The following is a 23,145-nucleotide window of genomic DNA, read 5'->3' on the forward strand; positions in this document are numbered from 1 at the left end:
AGCAGAGCCGGCTTGGAGAGCTGGCCTGCCCCTGCCACCACTGCCACTCGGTGCCAGGCAGCCCACCGTGAGGCCTCTTCACTGGGTCTCAGGACCACTCATCTTCTCTGCATCTCTTCTTCTTCTGCCCCTTCTGGGTTCCATCCCTCCTCAGCCTCCCTGTTCTCTTCTGCCACCTGATCCCGCCTGCCACCTCCCACACCCATCCCTGGAGATGCAGCTGGGAAGGGCCAGGGAAGAGGCTGTGTCTCTGGGAGCTCCATCTCGCCCAGGGCTCCTGACCTGCAGGGTCACTTCTTCCGGTTCATAGCTTGACCACCTCCTTCCTCCCCCAGCCCCACAATGCCTCAGTGCAGCGGAGCATCTTTACTTAGATGAAAGCACTGCCAGATCTGCTTTGAGAATTTGACATGAGGATCTGGGCACAGCCCCACACAGCCTTGTTTCTTCCCTGCTTGGGCCCCTGTCCCTTGGCAGGTGGTCTCTGCTTCCTTGAAGCTCCAGCAGGGAAACTGAATTCCCAAGGAGCCTGCCATTATCCTCAAAAACATTGATCACTGGCTTCTTTAACCAGGGATCAAACTCAGGACCTCGAGTTTGCCAGGCAGGCGCTGTGCCGCCGAACTACATCCTGACCCCATGCTGGGCTTCTTAACTGGCTCCTCGTCTTGCTACCAGTGGGCCTATTTCTAGAACTCTCTCTCTCTCTTCTGCTCTTCTGAACTCTTCCATACTCTTTCCCTCTTCTCTAGCCTGTTAAGGAGTGGCAGGAAGATGGGCTCGGAGCCAGGTAGCTCCGGTTCCAGTCCAGGGCTTTTGTCATTTACTGGCTGCATTTTGCTGGACAAGTTGTGTTAGTTCTGTCTTCATTTCCCATCCCGAGAAGGGGGAGAATGAAAGCACCCCTCTGCCTGGTCCCTGGGGGCCTCTGTGATGGATCCATGGGCAGGGCTTCTCTGAAGTGCTTGTGCTGGGGGTGGGATTGGTCTTGGGTCCCACATACTCAAAGCGGGGCTGGGACTGTCCCCTCACGCTGCCTTGGAGGAGCCTGACGTGTAGTCGCCATGCAGTGCTCTAATTCTGGTGGCACATGATAGGAGACTGGGCTTTGGGGCTCAGTTTGCTGCATTCTAACCCCGGGAGGCTGCCTGCCCTATCCGGAGGAGGGCGTCGGGGTGCACTGACTGCTGGCTCCAGTCGTTTTCGCTGACCTGTCTGAATGTTCACTTCCAGAGCGTTCACGAGCCCACGGGCCCGAGTGAGAGCTATTTGCAGCTGGAGGAGCTGGTGAAGCAAGTGGTTTCTCCCTTCCTGGGCATCGGCGGGGACCGTGGCTTCTCCGGCTCCATGCACACACTGGGTAAGGGGCGCTGCCATGGAATTGTCAGGGGCCTCAGGGATGTAGGTACCCAGTCCATCCTGCTGAGCACCCATTGTGTGCTGAGGACTTGGCTTCCAATGTGGGTCGATGAAAACCTGTGCATGTTGATCACGCTCCTTCTGTTCCCTGCTGTGTAGCTGCAGCCTCCCTGCCAGCTGGCTTGGTGATTCCTCCCTGGAGACTAACAGTCACCACCACCACCAGTGGTGACACCTGTCTGATCCACATCTTTGATCAGTGGTTTTGATCTTTTTCCTGTGCCCGGGACATTAATTTTTCTCTATCTGATACCAGAAACTGTGCTCTATTCCACCCTCCCCCAGGTTCCAACTATGGAAAACCACCCTGGATAGCTTTCCCTGTGAAAGCAGCTCGAGATGTGAGGCTAGTTTGTCTCAGGCCTAGGCAGGAGTTCTCAAAATGCTGCCCTCACCCCCTCTACTTCCATTGGGACTTCCAAGGCCTCCATTATAAGGAAGAAGTTCCTGAATTGGGGGGTAAATCCCGTTGGGGCGTTCTTTTGGTGCTGTGAAGCTACATCAGCATCAGGCTCTGTCCTAGGTCCCTTGGAGAATCTAGAGATGACCCAGAGTTGTTCCCCTTCTCTCAGTGAGACCGCAATATGGACGGTCCGCGTAAAAGTAGCTAGATAATATAGTATAACATAATACGAAATGGCTTTTGGTGAAATCACAGTTTTGGTAGAAACAGGTGTGTGATAAGGCTTATCACAAAGGTATTTCTCAGTGACCATCGAAATGTAAGTCTTTAAACATGCAGGGACTTCTTGTCCAGGGCTCTGCCTTCAGCAGCTGGAATGGTGGCTGTGTAGAGTAGGCACTTGAAAAATATTTGTTAGGTGGATGGCAAGGAGCTGCAGAACAGGAAGTAGATCACCTGAAGTTGGAATGTGGTACCCCTCTCACCGTAATGGACTTGTGGCTGAGGTTCAAAGCCAGGGGGACAGGGTCCTGTCCTTCCTGGGTCTCTTGACTGCACACAAAGGCAGGGCCTCTTGCTGGCAGTGTTGCTGGCCCTGGTCATGTTTCTCTGGAGACACCAGCTTAACCACAGCCGCTACAGATGGGAGTGTGCTGGTCCCAGCCCGCTGCCTGCCAAGTTCTCTGCCCACCCTCACTCCTTCACTTACTCACTCCACCCAGGAGCTAAAAGGAGCCAGGGTTGAAACAATACTGAAGGAAACCGCGCCCTGCCTTCCCAGGACTGAGGTGGGTGCCATGTTGCTGCAGTCTCCCTGGAGCCCTCCTTCCTGATGCTGGCTCACCTCACAGAGTTTGGGGAACACTGGGGACCCAGGGGGGTGTCAGGACGCCAGCAGGTTAGCTGCGTCATGGCAGGGACTCCACCATTGGGGCCTAATGGCAGTGTGGGAGAGGAAAAATAATTTTTCTTCAGCCCTCGTAGGTTCTTAGTTGGAAGAGGCCCTGTAGCAGATCAACAAGAGAAAGACAAACAGGAGCTTACTAACAGGTAGGTTCACATAGGCCTGGGAGACACCAAGGGAACACGGAGTTCTCAGCTAGGTGGCCTTGAGTTCCATCTGATAAAGCATCTCCAGCAAAGACCAGTACATTTTTAGACGAGTGACAAGACAAATGAGATTGACTTTGAGCCTCTATTGGCAGCAACTTGTGGGAGGGCAAATAACTCACAGATAATGTTTGTTAGTGGAGACCCTGGAGCCATCTCCAGGTGATGAGGGGTAAAAGTTGTCCACAGTCGTTTAACCTTTGTTCTCCGGGGAGAAGAGGGTCAGGATACCTCTGGTCTCTGTGAATCTATACGCTGCTTTTAAGCAGGTGTCAGGGGTGGGAGCACCCGTTCCTGCTTCTTCTTAATTGCTGTCATCTGAACAGTACTTCGTATCTGCAGATACACACAAGGAACAAGAGTAGATTTGGGAGTTTGTTTGAGAGGACTCACTCTAAAAGGGGATACCTCTGGCTTCCCAATTAAAATAATATACTTTTTTTGCGAAATTATGAGGCAAAGGCCTGAGCCTTTATTCTTGTACCAAGGCCTCTGGAGGGTTGTCCCAGGAGGGATAGAGAGGGAAGGACACTACCTTCTCTTGCTCAGTGTTAAATTTATTGTTATGTTGGCCATTGCATGTTGAGACCCTACGCCAGGCCCTGGGTAGGCGCTGCAGATATGCCGGTGAATGAACCCGGAGGCATCCCTGCCCTGCAGGGCACACGGTCAGTGAGGAATTGCAAACAAGATGGTGACTCATCAGTGTACAAACAATCTGAGCAGCAGTACAGGGGCCTGGGAGACCACAGCAGGACTTCACCTGGACCAGGAATGGGAACAGGCCCACTGGAGGAAGTGATGTCTGTGATGGGCCCCAAGCATGAGTAGGAGTTAGCTGAGTAAACAGGGAGGGAGAGCATCCCAGGCAAAGGGAGGGACCTTTGGGGGGACTTAGCAGATGGTGGGTGAACAAGATGGTGGAGCATTTGAGGAACTGAAAGAGAGCTTTAGAGTTGCAGAGTGGTTGGGAGAAGGGAAGCCATGGGCACAGATGGAGTCCTGGGCACTGTGGTGGGCGGGGTGAACATCCTTACAGAAAAGGCGCTGTGTTACAGGAGAGGCTGGGGCAGGGCTGAAGGCCCCTTGGGTGTTGGAGTCAGGATTCCCCAGTTCCAAGCTGTTTAGGATCTGTCAGCACCCCACACACCCCACTGCCACCCCCCAACACCCCACTGGCATTTAGAATGTGACTTCGCTGAGGGGCAGGTGGGGAGCGGTCCTTCCTGCGGTCGTTCTTCCCTCCAATCCCTTGGTCCCAGAGGAATCCTCGGCCAGATAGTTCAGCCCAAACCTCTGGAAAACAAAAGTACTGAAGTGGCCTTCCTGACTGAGCCTACCTCTTCCCGGAGCGGCCTCTCCAGGCTCAGTCTGCCCTCCACACAGTGGGGATACTAATAATGTTCATCCCACCCAGGCATGGGGCCTGTGGGAGGGCTCTGCTGTGGCATCCCTGGGACCTGAGGAGGGGCCGGCTGGGTCAGGGGCAGCGGGGGTCATCTTCTCGGAGACCGCTCCTACACTGCCTCAGCCTGCATGAGCTCGCATGGCCTGCTGAGGCCTGCTGATGCCTCAGCCCCCGGGGTCCACCATGGTGGGCGGAGGGGTGTGACCCCCCCTCTGGAGGCCGCCTTCCCTGGATAGTGGGGCTCGGCTCAGGCTCGCTTCGGAGAGAACAGAGGCGGGGTCCGCCCCACGGAGAATGGGGTGTGGATCAGTGGCTCCTCCCCTCCGAAGCCGCCCTTTCCTAGAGCAGTGGGAGCAGAGGGGTGAGGAGGAGAACAGTGAGATTTGAAAGAAAGGAGAAAGCAGATCTGTCAGACCCCAGGCCCGTGTCCCAACTTTCCAGGTCCTCAAGTGTGACAGCGGCTGTCCCAGCCTACAACTCCCCCCTCTAGAGCAAAAAGCCTACTGAATTTGTCCTACACCTCATCCCTGGCACCCGCATCCCTCCCCATTGTGTCGGGGGGGGGGACCCTCTCCCCAGGGCTCTGCAGCAGGACACTGAGACAAGTGGGCGGTCTGTGGCTTTCAGGTGCCGGCCGGCAGGGGAGCCCTGCAAGGCTGGGTGTGCAGGGGTCACAATGGCGCAGGGAAATCAAAGGCCTGGGAGCCGGCGCCCCAACAAAGGGCCGGAGGAAGGAGGGATCCAGGCTTTGCTTCCCTTTGGGGGTTTGAAAGGAGCTGCCTTTGTTGGCTCCTAGCAGGGGATGGATGCCGGCGCTCAGCAAGAGGCCTGCGGAGGGAGGAAGGAATGAAGGCCCCCACCGGCCCCGCCCCTGCGGGCTGCGAGAAGGAGGCGCAGGACTCAGCCCCCTGTCCCTGTGGAAAATGCAGCCTGGCCACGTAGTGATTTCACAAGGTCCCCTCCGTACTCAGTCTCTTGGTGGGAGATTCCCTTCCTTGGGGGCCCCTGGCTCCCGGAGGTGGGCAGGGCAGGAGGCAAGTGTGGGTAGCAGCCTGCCAGCCAGGGCTCCCATGGGGCCCAGCAGGGGTGCGCCCTGCGGGGTGCAGCTGACGCACTGGTCTCGTCCCGGGGTTGGCTCTGAGGTCTGGCAGGAGCTAATGGGGAAGCACTGGCTGCCAGGGGACTTGACACAGCCGCGCAGCCCCTGTGGTCTCAGCTGTGCCCACACCCAGTCTTGGAAACCAAAACATGCAGGCAAAAGCGGAAGGAAGAGCTGTCGGCCTCCCCGTGTGAGTCACTGCAGGGGGAGAGGCCTAGGCTGCTCTGGAAGAGCAGGAGCTTGGAAACCACCGCGGCTGGGGCTCCGCTGTGCATCCTGGAGAAAGTTCTCAACCTCTCGGAGCTGCAGAGGGCTGAACGGAGGCCCTGCACTCTGTTGGGAGACAGCAGGAGGAGGAAGCTGCATTGATGCAGAGCTGGGCTGGGCAGTGATGCGGCCGCAGCCAGCAACAGCTTTGCTCCGCTCCGGGGGAATCACCCAGAGGGGAGGTTGTGTGTACCTTCCACTCTCCCTCTCCTGGTCCTGGGCCACATCCTGGTCCTCGTCTCCTGCCAGTGCCATGGCCCGGTTATCTGTCACTCTTCCCCCTGCACTGAGAGCTGGTTGAGGGCAGGGAACTCACAGCTGTTGGCTTGTGTGTGGGTTATGTCTGGCGCTCTGAAGCACAGTCTGTCTACAGTGGGCCCTCTTCATTCCTTCTTCATTCCTTCTCCCTTCCTTCTCTGGATTTCCAAGGCACTGTTTGGGCCCCGCCTGACCTTGGCCACCTGGCAGTGTGGGGGTCCTGAGCAGGACCTCTGCTGCTGACCCTGGGCTTGATCCCTGGTTTCCTCACTTACCATGCCTGACTTTAGGGTCAGTTAAGGACTCAACTTCAGCTTCCACTTCTGCAAAATCCTCAGAAGGGGATCGTGCTGGTGAAGCACCCACTTTTTGGAACAAACCTAGCACATACTGGACACTCAGCAAATGGTGGCTCCTGGGACCGTAGACTGGTACCCCCCATATGTGCTCAGGGCTGGGCTCAGTCTCTCACCACATCCAGCTGACACCTCTTCCTCTCAGCAGCTGCGGCAGCATTTTGTATTGTTACAGCTTAAGAAGTGTTTGTTGCCAGGCACAGTGGAGCACAGCTGTCTTCCCAGCACCCCAGGAGGCTGAGGCAGGAGGATCACAAGTTCAACCCCAGCCTGGGCAACTTAGTGCCTTAGCAAGACTCTGTCTCAAAATAAAAAATAAAGGAATGAGGATGTAGCTCAGGGTGAGGGCCTTGGGTTCAATTGTCAATATGGGAAAAAAAAGGAAAAAGAAAAAAGACACACTTGTTGAAGGACAGGGCAAATGTCACGGGCCGCTCCTCCAGGGCCGGCCACCCTTCCTCTGGCATCAGCTCTCAGTCCTGCTCAGCAGCAGCCAGAGTGGCCTCTCTTGTCAATTTGCTGCCTGATGAACCCTCCAAGGACTCTGGACTCATGACTAAAGTAAGAGGTGGATGGTGTCCAGGAACCCTTGGGAGACAGCCTTCCTTATCTCCTGACATCATATAGGGGCCACGGACATCATTCATCCTGTTCCAACTTCCTCCAGCGATGCTCCCTTGTCACCCATGTGGATAGAGTCCCTCCACTTAGACCATGTCCTTTCTGGGCCCAGCCTTTGCTCTGATTCTTTGCTCTAACTGAACTGCTTGTCCTGGCCACATCTGCCTGTCCCAGGTTTTAGCCACGCTGTACAATCTAACATCAACGCTGCTCCTTTCTGGTTTCCCCTTCCCCAAAGAGAGTGGTCCCCATCCTCCTATAACGCATTGTCTGAGTCTCCTTCCGCGTCTGCCTCCTGGGCTGTGCCATCTGCACTAACCCCTCCTGGCAGATAGGTACCCGGTCTCTCGAGCACAAGATTGGCCTGAAGCCCATTCTCTGAACAGATCCAAGCTGGTCCGCTGCTAGGCTGGTTGGAAACCAGCATGGGTTTTCCTGTGACCCGTCCAAAGTGCATGCTTCTAATAGTGGTGTGAGAGGAGCGAGCTGTTCTCTAGGGCATTTTTAAAAAAGGATGGTTCTTTAATGAGGTCCTTGCTGCTTTGAACTGTTCCGGTGCTTATGTTTTATAGGTATTGATTTTTGTGATCATAAAAGTAACGCACAATTATTTTAAGACTGTGGGAGCATTGTGGAAATGTGTGGCTTGGAAGGGACAAGCGCTCCTGCGTAGATCCTCTCACTTCGTTGCTCCTTTGCATTCCGTCTCCTGTCCTCAAAGGGGGGCCAGTGACCCAGTACTCTGGGGCAGTACCAGCCTCTTGTTCAACACCTGCTAGGGCACTGTTTGCTAGGACTTGACTTCAGAGGGTGGGCTGGCTCAAGGAGCATGTCTTTGGGGGGCAGCAGCAGCACCCTGAGACCTGGCAGTGTGTAGTGGGGAGTGGGCACTGCCATCTAGGAGCTAAGAGAACTGGGGCTGGCCCTCATCTTCACCTGTGGAGTGGGAATAAGGAGACCACGTCCACCGGTTGCAGAGTGAGAATAGGACTGAAGAGTGAGACTGTAGGGGGGAGGGAACATACTGTCTGAATTCTAGGGATCATCATTTGGTTTTGGAAAATGATTATTACTATAAGCAGCTCCCTTGGGCTTCTGAGCCAGTAGACTCGAGTCATTATTTACACACACACACACACACAATGACGTAGACACTGGGATATTTGCAAGTGTCCCTGGGATGCCCAAGCAGAAGCATGAGTTCCGGGAGAGGTGGGCACTCATGACCAGGGCCTCCAGACCCACAGAAAGAGCAGAGAGGGCAGAAGAGGAAGAGGAAGACCAAAGCAGCATGGGGAAAGGGTCTCTAAGGCCCGTCTGCAAGCAGCACTGTGCCTTCCCCTCAGCACCCCGAATCCTGTCAGAGTGCCATGGGAACACTGATATTGTCAGGCCTCTCTGCACTGCTCCCCCCTGCATTGCCCTCCCTGCTGGGAGAGGGGGTGTTTGGGGTCTTAAGGTGTCAGGGAGGGGCAGTGTGGAAAACAGAGACAGGAGAAGTCAGGGAGAGGTGAGCTGTGCGTGAAACAAAGGCCGAAAGGGCCCCAACTCAGAGCCTGCCTTTCGCTCAGTTCTGCACAGCTGCATTTCCGGCATCTCCACACCTTTGACTGTGCTCTCCCACACCACAGCCAGGGAGCTGGCAGGACACCTCGCACCTCCCCTGCCTCGCTCAGGTCTGTGCTCCAGCTTGTGATGCTGACGCTGTGTGGGAGCAAGGTGGGGATGCCTCGGAAGGAGCATGGCAGGGAGGACTTCTCTGGGTCAGGGGGCGCTGGCATGCCACGGTCCTCATCTGGCCTGGCCCGTGCAGGTGTGGAGCGGAGAGCTCCGGGGAGCTGGGGTGCTGCTGGCACACACACTTCCACCTCTGGGAGTCTTCAGTTGCCTGGCTGCCCTGGTTCTTCTTCAGCCTCACACCACCATCCTGGGGTTTCCCTCTGCCCCAGAGGCAGGGGCCTTGCTGGGTGAGAGGTCGATTCCTGTGTTCCAGCCCCAGCTCTGCCTGTCCTTTGTGACACTGCACAAGTTAACTAACCTCTTGGTGCCTCCAGTTCCCCATCTACAAAACGTCATCTCAATCATTGAGGGAGGGATGAGTTCACGGACACGATGCTCAGGACTGTGCCCGGCCCTTCTGAGTGCTATCCCTGTGTCGGCTGCCTGCTTTACTGTCATTGGTGGTCCCTCTCATTTGATCCACCCCACACACAGGAATACACCACAGCAATTTAGTCCTTGAGCCCCTTTCCGTTTTCTGAGCGGTTGTGTTCACGTTGAGGGATCCAGGCAAAACCAAGGGCCAGCTGACTCTGCAATTTTCCCAAACTTTGTCATTATAAGAGAAAAACATGCACCTGAAATCAAATATGGAAAATACCCAAAAGAGGATAAGAGAGAAATTTCGAAAGTCACTGGTAGATAACCCTTTTACCACTGACAATTTTCTTGTATCGCCTTCCTGGCTTATATATGTGTATGTGTGAGTACAACGGCCAGTAGAGCCTTGATTTCATTTCTTAAAAAATGCCTGGAAGAATATTGTTCACATTGTGCTTTCATCATCAAATACTCCACTGTGAACATTTTCTGACATCCTGAAATATTCTTTGGAAATGTCCAGATTTCTATCTTTAGATGGAAACCTTTTCCCAGCTTCAAAACTGCATAGCCAAATGCGGGGGCTTCCCATGGCGGGGGTCAGTGTCGCAGGATCGGTGTGGCCAGGGCCAAGCTCTGGGGCCCATGAGCTGCTTTGTCTGCCTCCTCTGCACCTCTGGCCTCTTCCCCCAGTCTGCCTGGGCCCTGTCCCGTGCTGTGTGCTCTGTCACCACCCTCACCCCAGCCCCTGGCCTCCCGCCTGTCAGGCTGGACAGTGTCAGACTTGGTTGTGTCTCCAGCCCCTGGTCCTGTGTCCTCCTCACTCACCCTCATCACCACAGCTCTACTTCCTGCCCTGCTCAGCCCGCACCTTGACTCTGCGGTGGGCATTAACTTTCTTCCGCATAGAAAATGATGCTAAGCCTTTCCCTGACTTTCTTCACTCCTGATCTCTCTGGCTCCAACCTGTCCCACATACTCCTGCCAGGACGGTCTTCCTGACACGTACCCCATCCCGCTCCACACCTCTAGGGTTACCTCCCACCCCATGGCCTGTCTGATGTGTCAGATGCTTCCATCTGGCACTCCAGGGCCCGCCCAGCACACACACATGCCTGCTTGGGCCTGTCTCCTTCAGTCCAAGGACTCTGTGTTCCAGCCAGGTTGTAGCCCGAGGGTGCACTTGCCTCAGCACCTACCTCAGGGTGTTCCCATTGTTCAGAATGCTGTCACCCTTTGTCCTCTTTGGGGAGTTCTACCACCCTGAAGGCCCAACTCCAAGGTACATGAGGTACACCCTCCTTGGCAAGTTTCCTGGCTGTCCCCAGATATTTTCCCACCTTTGAACTCCATGCACTGCCTTGTGCTTCCCCTGAAGTCCTTTGGCTGTCATAGCTATTGCTGCACTCGCTTTGTACTCGTGGTGAGACAGTTGAGTCCCGTGTTGACTCTGTTCCAGTCATGTGACCTTGGGTAAGTCATTACCGCTCTGACACTCCACTTTCTCACCTGTAAAGTAGGAGCTAATAATATATAGTGACTTAACAATTGAAAGATACCCAGCAAGGATTAGCACAGTTTCCGGAACATGGTGAGGACTAACAGCAGCAGTTTTCATGGCAGTGCAGACTGGCCATCCTAGCACTCTGGGAGGGCAGGATGGGAGGATGGCAAGTTCAAGCCCAGGCTGGGCAGCTTAGGGTCTTAATGAGACCCTGTCTCAAAATAAAAAAATGAAGGGCTGGGGATGTAGCTCAGGGCAAAGGCTCTGGATCCAAATGAAAAATAGAACCCCGCAGTTGTTATAACTCCACCCAGCCCTCTCTGGGGCCATCCATGGAGCCTTGCCTGCCCTCAGATGGTGCTGAAGGCTTTGAGTCCAGGGGAGCAGATGCGAACACCGGTCTCAGCTCATCAGCCTGGTGGAAGGTGACAGAGCATCAGTCCTGCCTCCCTGTGAGCTGACGGATGGTCTCACTGCCTTGGCTTTGGCAGCAGAGCCTCTCCCAGTCATCGCTGCCCCTGCATTTAAGCTTCTGGGGCCCCTTTCATGGTGTTTGTTTGACACTACAGAGACCACATCCCGAATGGAGCTTCTTTGTAGCTGACCGAACTAGTTCCCAGGTCTTCAGAGGGGATTGATTGAAAGGGGATTTAGGGTAAACTCAGAGAAGTTCAGGCAGCTAGGAAAGAGAGGAGACTCCCTGCCCTAACCTTTGAGGAAAGTCTTTTGGTGACTGCCTGGTTGATCTGGGACTGTATCTGGCGTAAACAGGTCAAGCTGCAACAGAGACTCGGCCATGTTCCTCCCTCGAAGGTCAGCAAGGCTGTACCCGAAGTTGTTCCTAGCTGTTGAGCCACCACCTCACTTTTCCCCAGACTAATGAGTTTTTAGTCACCACTAGCCCGTCCCCAGTGACAGCCTTTCCTGTGTTTTCTCTTACAGCCAGGCGGCACTCCAGAGTCCGGCCCAAGATGCCGCTCCTGCACTATGCCTCTCCGCTGACCACGGTTAGCCGGCCAGTGAACGAGATGGCTCTGACCCCACTAACAGAGCAGGAGGGAGAGGCCTACCTGGAGAAGTGTGGCAGCGTCCGGCGGCACACAGTGGCCAACGCCCACTCGGACATCCGGTTGTTGGCCATGGCCACCATGATGCACTCAGGCTTAGGGGAGGAGGCTGGCAGTGAGGACAAGTGTCTGCTCTTGCCTCCCCGCTTCTCACCGCCTCACCGGCAGTGCTCTAGTGAGCCCAACATCACTGACAGCCCTGATGAACTGCAGGAGGCAGCTGTGGATAGCCAGGAGGACGCTGAGCTGAACTGTGCATCCCTCAGCTGAGCTGCTGCTACAGGACTTCCTAGCTGCTGCTTTGCAGCTAGGATGAGGACAGCCAACCCCATAGACCACCCCTCCTGAGGGCAGTGCTGCCTTATTCCTTCTCGGGTGCAAGCCTGGCCTCAATGCCCTGTAGGGAAACCCTTATAAACACCTTCATTTTGACCAGCTCTTCACAGTGACACAGACCCAACTGCCTGCAGTGCCCTTTCTGATCTCCAGCCTTGTCTGGCTGACTTGGATCTTCATCTCTGGGCCTTTCTTCCTCTGATACTGGACTGATACCAACGCTCCAAGGGATCCATCCCAATGCTCCTGGAATTAAGGTGGCAGGGGGTTGTCCGGACCGCACCTAAAGCTGTCAAGAATGTGCTGGTCTCTGCAGCTCCCTCTTCATGCTCCTTTAATGCAGAGGCTTATGGATACAGAGTAGTGGAGAGGTTTTATGTAGAGTGAGTCAGCTGCATCCTCTGCCATGTAAGGCCCTGGGAACACACCCTCCTTGAGTTTCCAGATTACTGGGGTGGCACTGCTCCATGTTGAATGTGGGTCCCTTCTCACCTACAGCCCCACACAGCGTGCTGGCTACATGAAGGCCTTTGGCTTTTGGCCCAGGACAGCCGGAGACTGAAGTGGCTCCATCTGTCATTAAGCCTCAGCGCTTCCCTCGGGCTGGCTCCCAAGCTCAAGGAAGTAACCTCCTTCGCAGTCACTGGTGCCTTAATCCCCTTCACTTCAGAAAGACCACTTTCCTGTTGTGGGTGTGAGGGCTGGGTGATAGCAACCAATTAGTCTGTACCTGGGTTTGACTTGAATTTGTAAAACATGTACTGTTTCAAAAAATTGTTTGCAAATATTTGCACATAGGAAATTACACTGTTCATTTCCAGTGGGCTGTGTCTTCAAACTAAAACAGCATGCAGACCCCTGGGAAAGGAGAGCAGGGGTGGCTCAAAATAAAGTGAACTATAGCGGGCTGGGCTTATGGGCCACAGAGCTCCGGAAGCAGCCAGCCTTGAGTCCCAAATGGTCCTTGTTTGCGGTGGTCGTGGTTTCCAGGAAAAGGTGCATTGGGTGGGGAGACTGCCTTGTGAGCAGATGGAATGTGTCTATGCCTGCCGTCAGGGGAGGCAGTGGAGATGTGGGCAAGATCTCTTTGAGGGATGTTGATTTTCTGTGATTGCATCAGTGTACCCAGAAGTGCCTGGAATTTCTAACGTCCCAGGTCTCAAGTGCTATTTGAGGCAACAAACTCTGAACTGTGCTGTGTCCTTCTTACCATTCTCTCCAGATGTGGAGGCTTTTGATTCACCTTGAGTCCCTGACCTCCTCTTTGTCTTCGTCCGTTGGCCCTACTGATAGCAGTTCAGGAAAAAGAAAGTTCCCCTTGACTCCTCTGGTTCCACATGGTGGCTTTTCAGGGTCCTGTTTATGGAAGTTTTGTGTATGAAATCTCAAAATACTCACCACAGTGGCTCCCAGTGTGGTAAGAGAGGCCTGGGAGAGGATGGGGGAACATTTAAGCCACCACCGGGAGATAAAACCTTCCAAGCTCATCGAAGCTTTGACAGTGTTTTCCTTCTGAGTGAAGGTCTGAACTATGACTAGAATTGTGGTTTTGATGGCTTCTCACTTGGAAATTTGGTTTAGAAAGTTGTTTTAATTTCATCCTTCTAAGAGAATGATGGAAAAGAAGTGTCCAAAGGAGATCTGAAAATTTACACACACACACACACACACACACACACACACACACACAATGTCTGTGCATGTGTTGTATAAAGAATGACATGCATTAGCAAATGGAACACCAGTAGGTAACGGCATCATGATTTATTTAACTCCTGGCTTTTGTATTTGTTAGTACACCTAGCACACACTTGGGACTGCTATTTATTGATTGGGCAAAGTAATTAATCATGCTTGGGTTTGTTTATAAGATTGATATCTATTTTTAAAATACCTTTTCTATATCTTGACTTTGATGAGGAGAGTGGCCATCAGTTACATATATAAGCTCTCAGGTTGAGAATTGGAGGTAGTGAACTTAATTGCTGCTGTCAGCCAGTTTACAGCTTTCTCTTTGTACACACCTGTTAACAATACAGTAAATATTTCAGGCTGTTATACACATAACATTTTGTGGATGTTTAGGGGCATTTTAGCCATCACACCTATTGCAAGAGTGATACTTGTGAGCATTTCTGACCACTTTTCTTTCCTTTGTGCAGTGAATATTCATTTTTATTATTTATGCCATGATTTTCCTGTGGCTGAGGTTTAATGACAGGAAGCAGTCACAGCTAACTGAGTGAACTACAAACCAAAACCCTTCATCCATGTCATCTGTTTCCAAAGTGGACCCAATAAACATGTTGTATGTGTTACTCTGCTGCCGAGCTGGGTGCCTCAAGTGTGTCTGGATTGAATTTTCAAGCACAGCAGTCAAATTAGGTCTTGGTGCATCCTGTTCCCAAGCTCCCTGCTCCTGCGTGACTTGCTGCCTCACCCCTTTTCCTGCAGCCCATTCTCTAGCGTTAGACAGTGGCTTTACCTCAGTTAATCTCTGGGTTTTCCTTGCCATCCTGGAGTGGATAGGCAGATCATTTCCTAGAGAAACAAACTGTGTGTGGAGTTTAGAAAATACTGAAAAGTGCATGGGAAGCAAGGACTCTTTTCTCTCTCTCTCTTTTTTTTTTTTTGGTACCGGAGATTGAACTCAGGACCTTGCGCTTGCAAGGCAGGCGCTGGCACCACTGAGCTAAATCCTCGGCCCTAGCAAGGCCTCTTTGAAAACAATTCCTAGAGTATTTGACCTAGGTGGGACACTAAGTATGGTTACTCATGTACTCTTCATATATTCCCCTCTGATTCTGATGGGCAGAGGGAATTTACATTTTGAGCCCTCATAAGACTTAAGAGCACTGGAAGATGTGTGATCCGAATTGTTTATGTTTTGCTGAGCCTCCACAGGCTGTTACTAAACAGCCATGGAGCAGCTGACCTCAGGAGGTTTCGAATCACTGGTGCCTCCATGACATTAGCACAGTGCCACAGTCATTCCACCCATTCATCTACCCATCTCGTATTTTGTGGGGCTCTCACTATGATTCAGCACTTTTCTTGGTGCTAAGGATACAGTGATGGACAAATAACCAGGATGCCAGCTCCTGTAAGCTCACTGTCCAGTGAGGAATGCTGGAAATCAGGTCATTATCAGCATTTTAAATAACGAACATAATGGATAGTAAAGAACCAATGACTAGAGGTGACAAGAGGGTGACCATAGGTAGGGTGGCTGTGAGAGTCCTCTTGGAGTTGACTTAGCTGAGATCTATGTGACAAGAGGGACCCAGGCGTAACACTGCTTTCAGTTCCTGTCACTGCCATAACAAGCCTTTGTAACTTAAGACAATACACATTTTATTAACTTGGTAACTTAAGACAAGACACATTTGGAATCTCACAGTTTTATCTGTGGTATCTGTCTGATGTGGGTCTCCCTGGGCTTTTCAGAATTAAGGTTTTGTCAGGGACACATTACTTTCTGGAAGTGCCCAGGGATAATATTTCCTTCTCTCTGCCAGCTTCTCCAGGTTCATGGCTTCTTTCACCACTTTCAAAGCCAGCAACGAGTGAATGGTGGATCGAGTCCCTCTTGGGTCACTCCAACCTACAGTTTTCCTCTTCCAGTTTTAAAGACCCTGGTAATTGCATCAGGCCCCCTGGGTGACCTGTGTAATCTCCCATCTTGAGGCCCTTAACTTAATCACATGTATAAGTCCCCTTTGCCTTATGATACTCCTTGGTTCTGAGGATTAGGATGTGGATGTCTTGGGTGTGGGAGTTGGTTATTGTTCTTCCTACCACAAGATCCTCAGGTTTTGCCTCCTTTACTGATTGATTACTCTTTTGTGGGCAGAAAGTTCCTGGCAGACCACCTTAGCCTGCTCAGGAAGTTCCTTGTCCTCGTGCTCATCTGTAAGGTCTCATTTCAGTGAAAAAAATTTTTGGGAAAAATGACAATAGGAAAACAAGATAGACAAAAAAGTCTTCCCTAAGGGTTCACCCATGTTTGTGCTGCCTAATGAGCTGTAGTAAGTTCACTGAGCTCTTCTGAAAGTCCCTAGATGGCCTTGTGCCCCTGCCCCGCTGGCCAGAGATCCCCAGTATCCCCTCTGACATTCTCCTTTGGGTCTCCCTTATCTCCCCAGTGGAACTCAAGCTTTCTGTGTGCAGCCTTTGCTGCCCTTCTGCTAGGCCAGCCATGTGGTCTGCTGGGACCCTGTGAAGGCAAAGCTGCAGTGTGTGGGTGCTAGTTTCAGTGTTTGGGGCAGACTGGGTACCCTGACCCAAGGGCCTTAAAGCCCGACCCTTACCCACTGTGGCCTGGACTCCCACAGTGACCAAGATTCTAGACTGCCTGGTTCAAGTCTTTCACTTCCCATCTCATTTGCCTATCAGGCCTCAACTTCCCTCATCTAGGCTTCTACAACTTAAGTATTTCTGAATTTGTCTTCAGATTCCATTTTTCCCTTGTAGATATTCCAGTGGATGTTTCTAAAATGCAACTCCTGTTTTAAAACTTTATGAAATCTACACACCCAAGCCGTTACCTTTCTGGCCTTATCGGCTGTTATCCAGACACCTTATTCACTGTGCTGGGAACATGTCCCCCACCTTCTCACTCCCCTGCCTTGCTCCTGCTGTGCCTTCTCCTGGGGCCCCTCTGCTTCTTGTTCCTCTGTACATTCTCAGGTGTTCTCTCAGGAAGGTGAGGATGTGGAATTTGTATTTGCAGACCTTGGGTCTCGCAATCCAGATGGAATAATTCTGATCTCCATGACTTCCCTCCCAGGTCACTCCTCTTCCTTTTCCCTAAGCAAGGGTCTTCCCCATAATCCATGCTGCAAATAAGCCTAAAAGGCCAAGAGTTCCTGTGAACACAGGTGGGGCTTGGGATCCGAACCCCTTCTGCTCCAGTCAGTGGCTGCTACCTTCCCGCAGAGAATGAACCCTGTCCATGGGGCTGCTGTTTTGCTTTAGAGCCCGTGGCTGGCCTTGGCCTGCCCCCTGTTTGCCATAGGCTCATCTCTCTGGAGAAACCCTCTCACCAAGCATAGGAAAGTGACCCGAGCCAGTGTGCTGTGGCCAGAATGTTCTCGCACTCACTCCTCTCTCTCAGGAGGACTCAAATTCTACCACCTCTTGTGTGAGCCCTGTGCTGATCCTCATGACAACCTTCACAGGCACTTTGCAAATGAGCAAACTGAGGCTGGGCAGGATGGGGCCCTAGGTTCTTTCACCTCAAGTCTGTTGTCCTATCCCACGAGGTGTCCTGGCTGGATAAGAACTGAGGAAGGGGAATAGCTAAGCCAAGGGCCAAACCCCCTCAGCCTGCTACAAGGCCAGTGAAGGTTTCAGATTCCAGAAACACCAGGGACCAAAGCTGTATCTCTTGTTCCCTCTCCTTTTGCTCTCTCACTTCTAGAGAGTTTGTGGGGTAAGGAGATTGGTGTCTTAGACAAATTTAGGTAGGAAAGATTTCAGGGGCTTTTTCCCCTTAGAAATTAATATTAACTTTAAATATGGCTTTAAAATAATATTTTAAGTTTAATAATTACTAATTGTTTAATAAAAAGTAGTAATTTTTTCCTCATAATCAATATTCAAATTCAAACTTGTTTTTTAGGTTTCTAAGTTCAGCTCACAAATTTCATTATTCTAAGTCTAGCAGATTTTAGCATTAACTGTAGAGGAGCCTTTGAATACTGCTTGGTCCTTTTTATAAGTTTAGTACTTCAAACACTTAAATAAAATTGCAAATTTAACATTATTTCTTTTAAAAATACTTCCCTTTTTCTGTCAGCAAGCAAAATCATTTCAGAACTTAAGTAATTATAGAAGCTAATAAGGTTATAAATAAGAGGAATCTGAAATTCTGTTAAATGATTTTATATTCTACTTAAACTTAGATGTCACCATAAAAATTCATAGGTCTAAACTAATTCTCTATTACACATTTTAAAGTGGAGTTATAAAAATGCCACTCTAACAGGCTTTAATCTTTTAAATATTACATGTCTGAACCATCAACTATGCACAAACTCCTTCCTAACCTAAACAATACCAGTGTTTTAGTCTTGTTTCTTTTGAAGTCTACATCTGAATCTTCCTGGGGAGTTGGTTGGCTAAGCTGTTTCTCAGGTGCAAGCTATCATTTGTGATGCTGCGGCTGGAGTTCCTCGTCAGCCGGGTCGCTGGAAGGCTCTGCCAGGGAGGGGCTTTAGAGGAAGCAGGGAGGCTGGTGGAATGAGAAGCAATGGGCTCATTCGGTCTTTGTCAACATGAAGAGCGAAAGTTAGGCCCAGCAGCAGCAGTGAGTTCCTGTTGACAGTTTCCCCACATTCTCAGAACCAGCCTTGACACCTCCACTCAGACCAACCAAGCCAGCTGGCTTGGGCCCCTCTGCTGAAGTCTGCAGCCCAGCTCTGAGGGCCCCTTTCCAACCTCTGCAGAGTCAACAACTCTTCTCTGTTTCCTCTATCACCTGCACGATCCCTCTGTGTTTCCTCTTTGCCATTTCATTTGACCAGTACCTGGTTAATAATTCTTCATATTAAGTTATCTTTGTTAAAATAACTGGTGTGGCTTATGTCTTCTGATTTGACCCTGATTGATCTGGGTTGAATCTGGGTTGAAAAATACAATCGTTAGGGCTGGGGATTTAGCTCAGTGGTGCTGCTGCCTGCCTCTCAAAGGCAAGGTCCCAAGTTTGATCCCCGGTACCCAAAACAAAAACAACAAAAAATAAAAACAAAACTAAACAAAAAAACATTAAAGAAGACAGTGATCATTCCAAGTAACTGAGTTATTCACTTGGGTGTGTTAACAGAGCTGAAGACATTTAGAGTCTTCTCACCTCCAGTGACGAAGACTAACATCATCTAAGTAATTTCGGTGACTGCTCCTCAGCATTCTTGGGTTCACAGGTGAAGCATAGTTGATTCTCCTTGAAGTACCCAGGAGGCAATGGGTTCTACTTATTGTTGCTTAGTCAATGATTTCATAACAATGAAGAAACACTCTTGGAACCCTTGTTCCTGTGTTGTGTAACTGTCTGCCTCTTTAGAAGAATACCTGTCTCTCTAAGTCACTCATTAGACTGGTTTTCAACTTCCTTGGCTTTTCTGCCCTAACTGTAATGACCTTTAAGAGGAATCCTAAAGAATGGAAATATCTATAACCTAATAGGCCCCTGAATTCTTTCATATTCCTCACATAGCTTGATAAATGTCTAAATTTCAGTCTGATATCAGATAAATATTTCAGATAGCTTTGCTTGTGGTCCAACTTATGAGATCATTCCACTATCTGTAGACTGAAGTAGGATCAAGTCAAACCTTTGCTGCACACTTGAGCAATTTTGAGAAGCGTTCAATAAATGGGAAGGGGATAAAACTTCTTGTTCTGGTCATAGGGTAATGACTTACATCAGATTATTCTTCTTGTCAAAATAATGATAAAAGTTAGGCAAAATATAAAAGGCAACATTTTGAAGGAATTGGAGAGCAACAGTCCAGGCAGGACCTGAGAAGCTCTGGTCTTAGAGAAAGCAAACACGAGATAAGCTTCACAATCATCCTGGTTTTCACCCTGAAGTCATTTTCCTCAGTAAGTGGGGGGAAGTGCAGAAAGCAGCAGTCCTACTGGACTGAGACTGGACTGAGACGAGAGTTTAAGATTGTCTGAGCAGCTGGAACTTAAAGGTAAAATGATATAGATGGCTGAATGAGAAATCTGCATACAAATTCCTCTTGGCTTTCTAAGCTGAGCACATGTCATGGTTTGTATTTTAATGTCTCCCAGAGGCCATATGTTGAAGGTTTGGTCACCAGCCTGTGGTGCTATTGGGCAGCATCAGAACCTTAGGAAGTGGGCATGTGGGAGGAAATCAATGAAGATGTGCCCTTCCCATTCTGTTTTTCTGTGCTTCCCAGCCACCAGGAGGTGATGGTTTGCTCAATCACGTGCCCCCACCATGATGGCAGCAGCCTCACCATAGGCACAGAAAGGATGGAGTCCATTAACCATGGACTGAAACTTTTGAAGTTGTGAGCCAAAATAGATCTTTCCTTCTTTCAGGTTGATTATTTTGTAACAGCAGTAGAAAGCTGACTAACAGCGTACACAGTGAGAATCAGAGGGAACTGACAGAATGGAAAACAGCAGGTGGGATGCCACAGAAAGGAACTGACTTCAGCTCCCATATAACCTTGAGGAGATGGAGGTTCAAGTCCCCCCAAGGTGGAGGGCTTTGGCAAATATCCTTAGTCATGCCTGAAGAAAGATGTAGATTTAAACTCAGCTATATTAGTAATTATATGAAATGTAACTAGACGAAGTAAGCCAATGAAAAATCAAGATAGTCAGATGAGATAAACATACTAATATACTTATAAAAGATACAATTTAAATATTAGGACACATATGAGAAACAAAATGTGTTCCAAAGATTGGAAACCAAAGGATGGAAAAAGATATACCATGTGAAATAAACTCTAACAAAACAAGTCTGGTGTTGCTAATTAGAATAATGCAAAGTTCATAATGATAGAAGGTCAATTCAAAAGGACAATCTGAATTATAAAGCACAGGTTATCACCTATTAGTCATAAACTATAATGCCAACCACCACCTTAAATATCTCATATTAGTCTTATGAAAGCCCTTCAAGCAACTTCATGAAGTAAATTTTATCATCCCAGATTTACTAGATGAGGAATTGAAGCTCAGTGAGGATTTCCTATGGTCATGTGACTAGAAATTAGTGGAGATGGGATTCAAAATTGGTTCTGCCGAATCTCTTGCCAAAGCACTTTTAATTGCTCTGTTTTCTGTGCATCGTATCACCTATGGTATGCTTGCTTGAACCAGTTGGAGGGGGCCTGTGGGCACAGGACTATTATTTAACCCAAGGGCAGGGTGTTCAGGAGGAACTCCTAGAACTCTGGACTGGAATCCATTACAAACTAAGGCAGTGTCTCTCTTTCTCTTACACACACACACACACACACACACACACACACACACACACACCTACCTCTATGCAAATGCTCGGTGTAACTGAATACATGACCCCAACAGGCTACCTCAACATGAGTGTATGGGACCTTCCCGTTCATGAATGACCACTTAACTTCTTTAAATTTCTTGGTCTAAATTCTCAAGTATCTGACCGGTCTGGTTCAAATATCAGGTACCCTTCCTGATCCAATGAGGGCTGCTAAGGAGCACTTCGGCACATGGTTTCAGATTTCAGTCTGTTAAACCCTTCCTTTGGTGTTGAAGGGGCCGGTCCAGCAGTTCTTAGGGAAAAGGGGACTCTTCTATTCCAGTCTGAATGTGTGCAGACATAGGTGAGTGGGAGGAGAGCAGAAAAGCCCGGATCATTCTTCCCACATAGCCTCTAATCCTGGGCTTTCCTCACCATGCAAACATGTCTAGAAGGTGAGATGGGGAAGTCTCATGTATGCATTGGGAGAAGGAGCAGGTTCTGGGGAAAAAATGGCCTCAAGGTGACGGAGGAGAATGTGGAGGAAGTGCCAAACATCCACTTCCTAAAGTGGACACTCTGGGCCTGGTGGCCTCTCTCTGCCCTTCAGGGGAAAGAGGGGCACTTTCTTTCTCTCAGGGAACACTGCCATCAACTACTGCTCCTCTTACTACTAGGGTGGATACAACTGCAAATACCCACAGAGAGAATGGGCTGAAGCCATGGGCATACTGCGCTGTGGTGATGGATAGCCAGGATGATGTACAGAGGGTCCAAGTACCCTGCTGTATCTTCCAGCTCCTGAGATCCCCAAGGATAATTCTGTGGCAAGTAATTACAATTACAACATTTAATATGTATTTGGGTTTTACTACAGCCAGGTGCTGGTGTAATCCTTGCTGCCTTTCTGTTACTACATTTAAACCTGATAACCCAGCAAGGAGACACTATTATTTACATTTTACACATGAAGAAAGGAGAAACAGAGGCACAGAGAGCATAAGCAACTTGTCCCAGGCCACAGAGACAAGTGACAGCATGAAACCATGAAGCCAGGCAGGCCTGCTCCAGAGGCCTCTACTTTGAAGCACTATTAGAACCTTCCATTCTGTAAAATGTCGCGTAAATTACCTTCAGAATTGCAGTCTCTGAGAAAAACAAGAGTTTGGTAGGAGCCCCTGAGTCCCTGGTTTCCCATAGGGAAGGTGTTCTAGTTCAGGGAAATCCTCTCTGTGGGGTTCTCCACCAGTGTGTGAGAACCAAGAGGCTGAGCCCCCAAAACCTGCCACCAGAGAGCCACTGAGTCCAAGGTAGGAAGCCAACTCCACACGGGAACCAGGAACCATTTTGGGCCTAAACCTCACCCTCTGTCTTCTCTATCACCCTGCTGCGCCTGATCAGACAGATCCTTTTCCATGACCAGCTAAACCAGCTGGGTGGCCTCTGGAAAGTTACTGAACCTCCTGTGTTTTCCTCTTCTACAAAATACTGATACCTAGACTTACCTTGTAGAAATATAGCATGGAAAAGATTTAGGCTATCTGTGAATAGGTAAGATTGGGACAAAAAAAAAAAAATTGAAACCCAGCCCTTTCATTTTGGGTGACCTGATTGACACCTGTCACCCCTACCCCTTTGCTCCCCTGACCTCCTAGAACATGGCCTAAGGCAGCTAGACCTTCCCACCAACTCTATGGTTGCTTCAGCACCCACCTTCCAGGCTGTGCTGATAGGAGACTTGGCTTGGCCGACAGCTATGATGCCCCTTCCCTGCTCCAGGTCACTGCTGCCACCTCTCTGAGAAGCCAGAAAAAGATGCACAACAGAGCAAAGATCGAGGATAGAGTGGAGCTCATTGCTGATGTCCCCCCAAGTCCCCAAATCGCAATGGGCCATCATCAACACAGCCAGTCCTCTTAGAGATTCTTCAAAAACCACAGAGATTGTGATTTCAGTCCTGCTATTTTCACAGAACCATGGGAGCCATTTCTCTGGAAGTTAGACTGAGCTGTCTGTCGGGAGCAATGCTACATAATTTTAGGGTAAAATCATTTGGTTAGCCTAGTTCTCTTGCCTACAGCCCAGCTACGGAATTCTGAGACATAACTCCAATTTGGCCCCCGGTCACAACTGAGACCTCAATGATCTGGTGATGCTGTGATTCTCCAGGACAAGAAACATCCTGGGAGCTGAGAACATCCTGGGAGGAAC

At 50.2% G+C, this 23,145-nt stretch overlaps 1 protein-coding gene across 1 annotated transcript in view; it reads left to right on the forward strand.

Moving 5' to 3' along the window:
* Nucleotides 1–14,264, forward strand: part of Prr5l (proline rich 5 like) — a 54,264-nt gene extending 40,000 nt beyond the window's left edge. Inside the window, exons 7-8 of the mRNA XM_004852022.4 lie at nucleotides 1,234–1,360; nucleotides 11,488–14,264. Of these exons, the coding sequence (XP_004852079.1) occupies nucleotides 1,234–1,360; nucleotides 11,488–11,882 (522 nt within the window). The 3' untranslated portion in view covers nucleotides 11,883–14,264. The remainder of the gene's footprint in view (nucleotides 1–1,233; nucleotides 1,361–11,487) is intronic.
* Nucleotides 14,265–23,145: the final 8,881 nt, after the last annotated feature.

The sequence above is a fragment of the Heterocephalus glaber genome, unplaced genomic scaffold (genome assembly GCF_053883595.1).
Source record: "Heterocephalus glaber isolate CG9 unplaced genomic scaffold, H.glaber_assembly_v1.0 deba00000594, whole genome shotgun sequence".
Classification (NCBI taxonomy): domain Eukaryota; kingdom Metazoa; phylum Chordata; class Mammalia; order Rodentia; family Bathyergidae; genus Heterocephalus; species Heterocephalus glaber.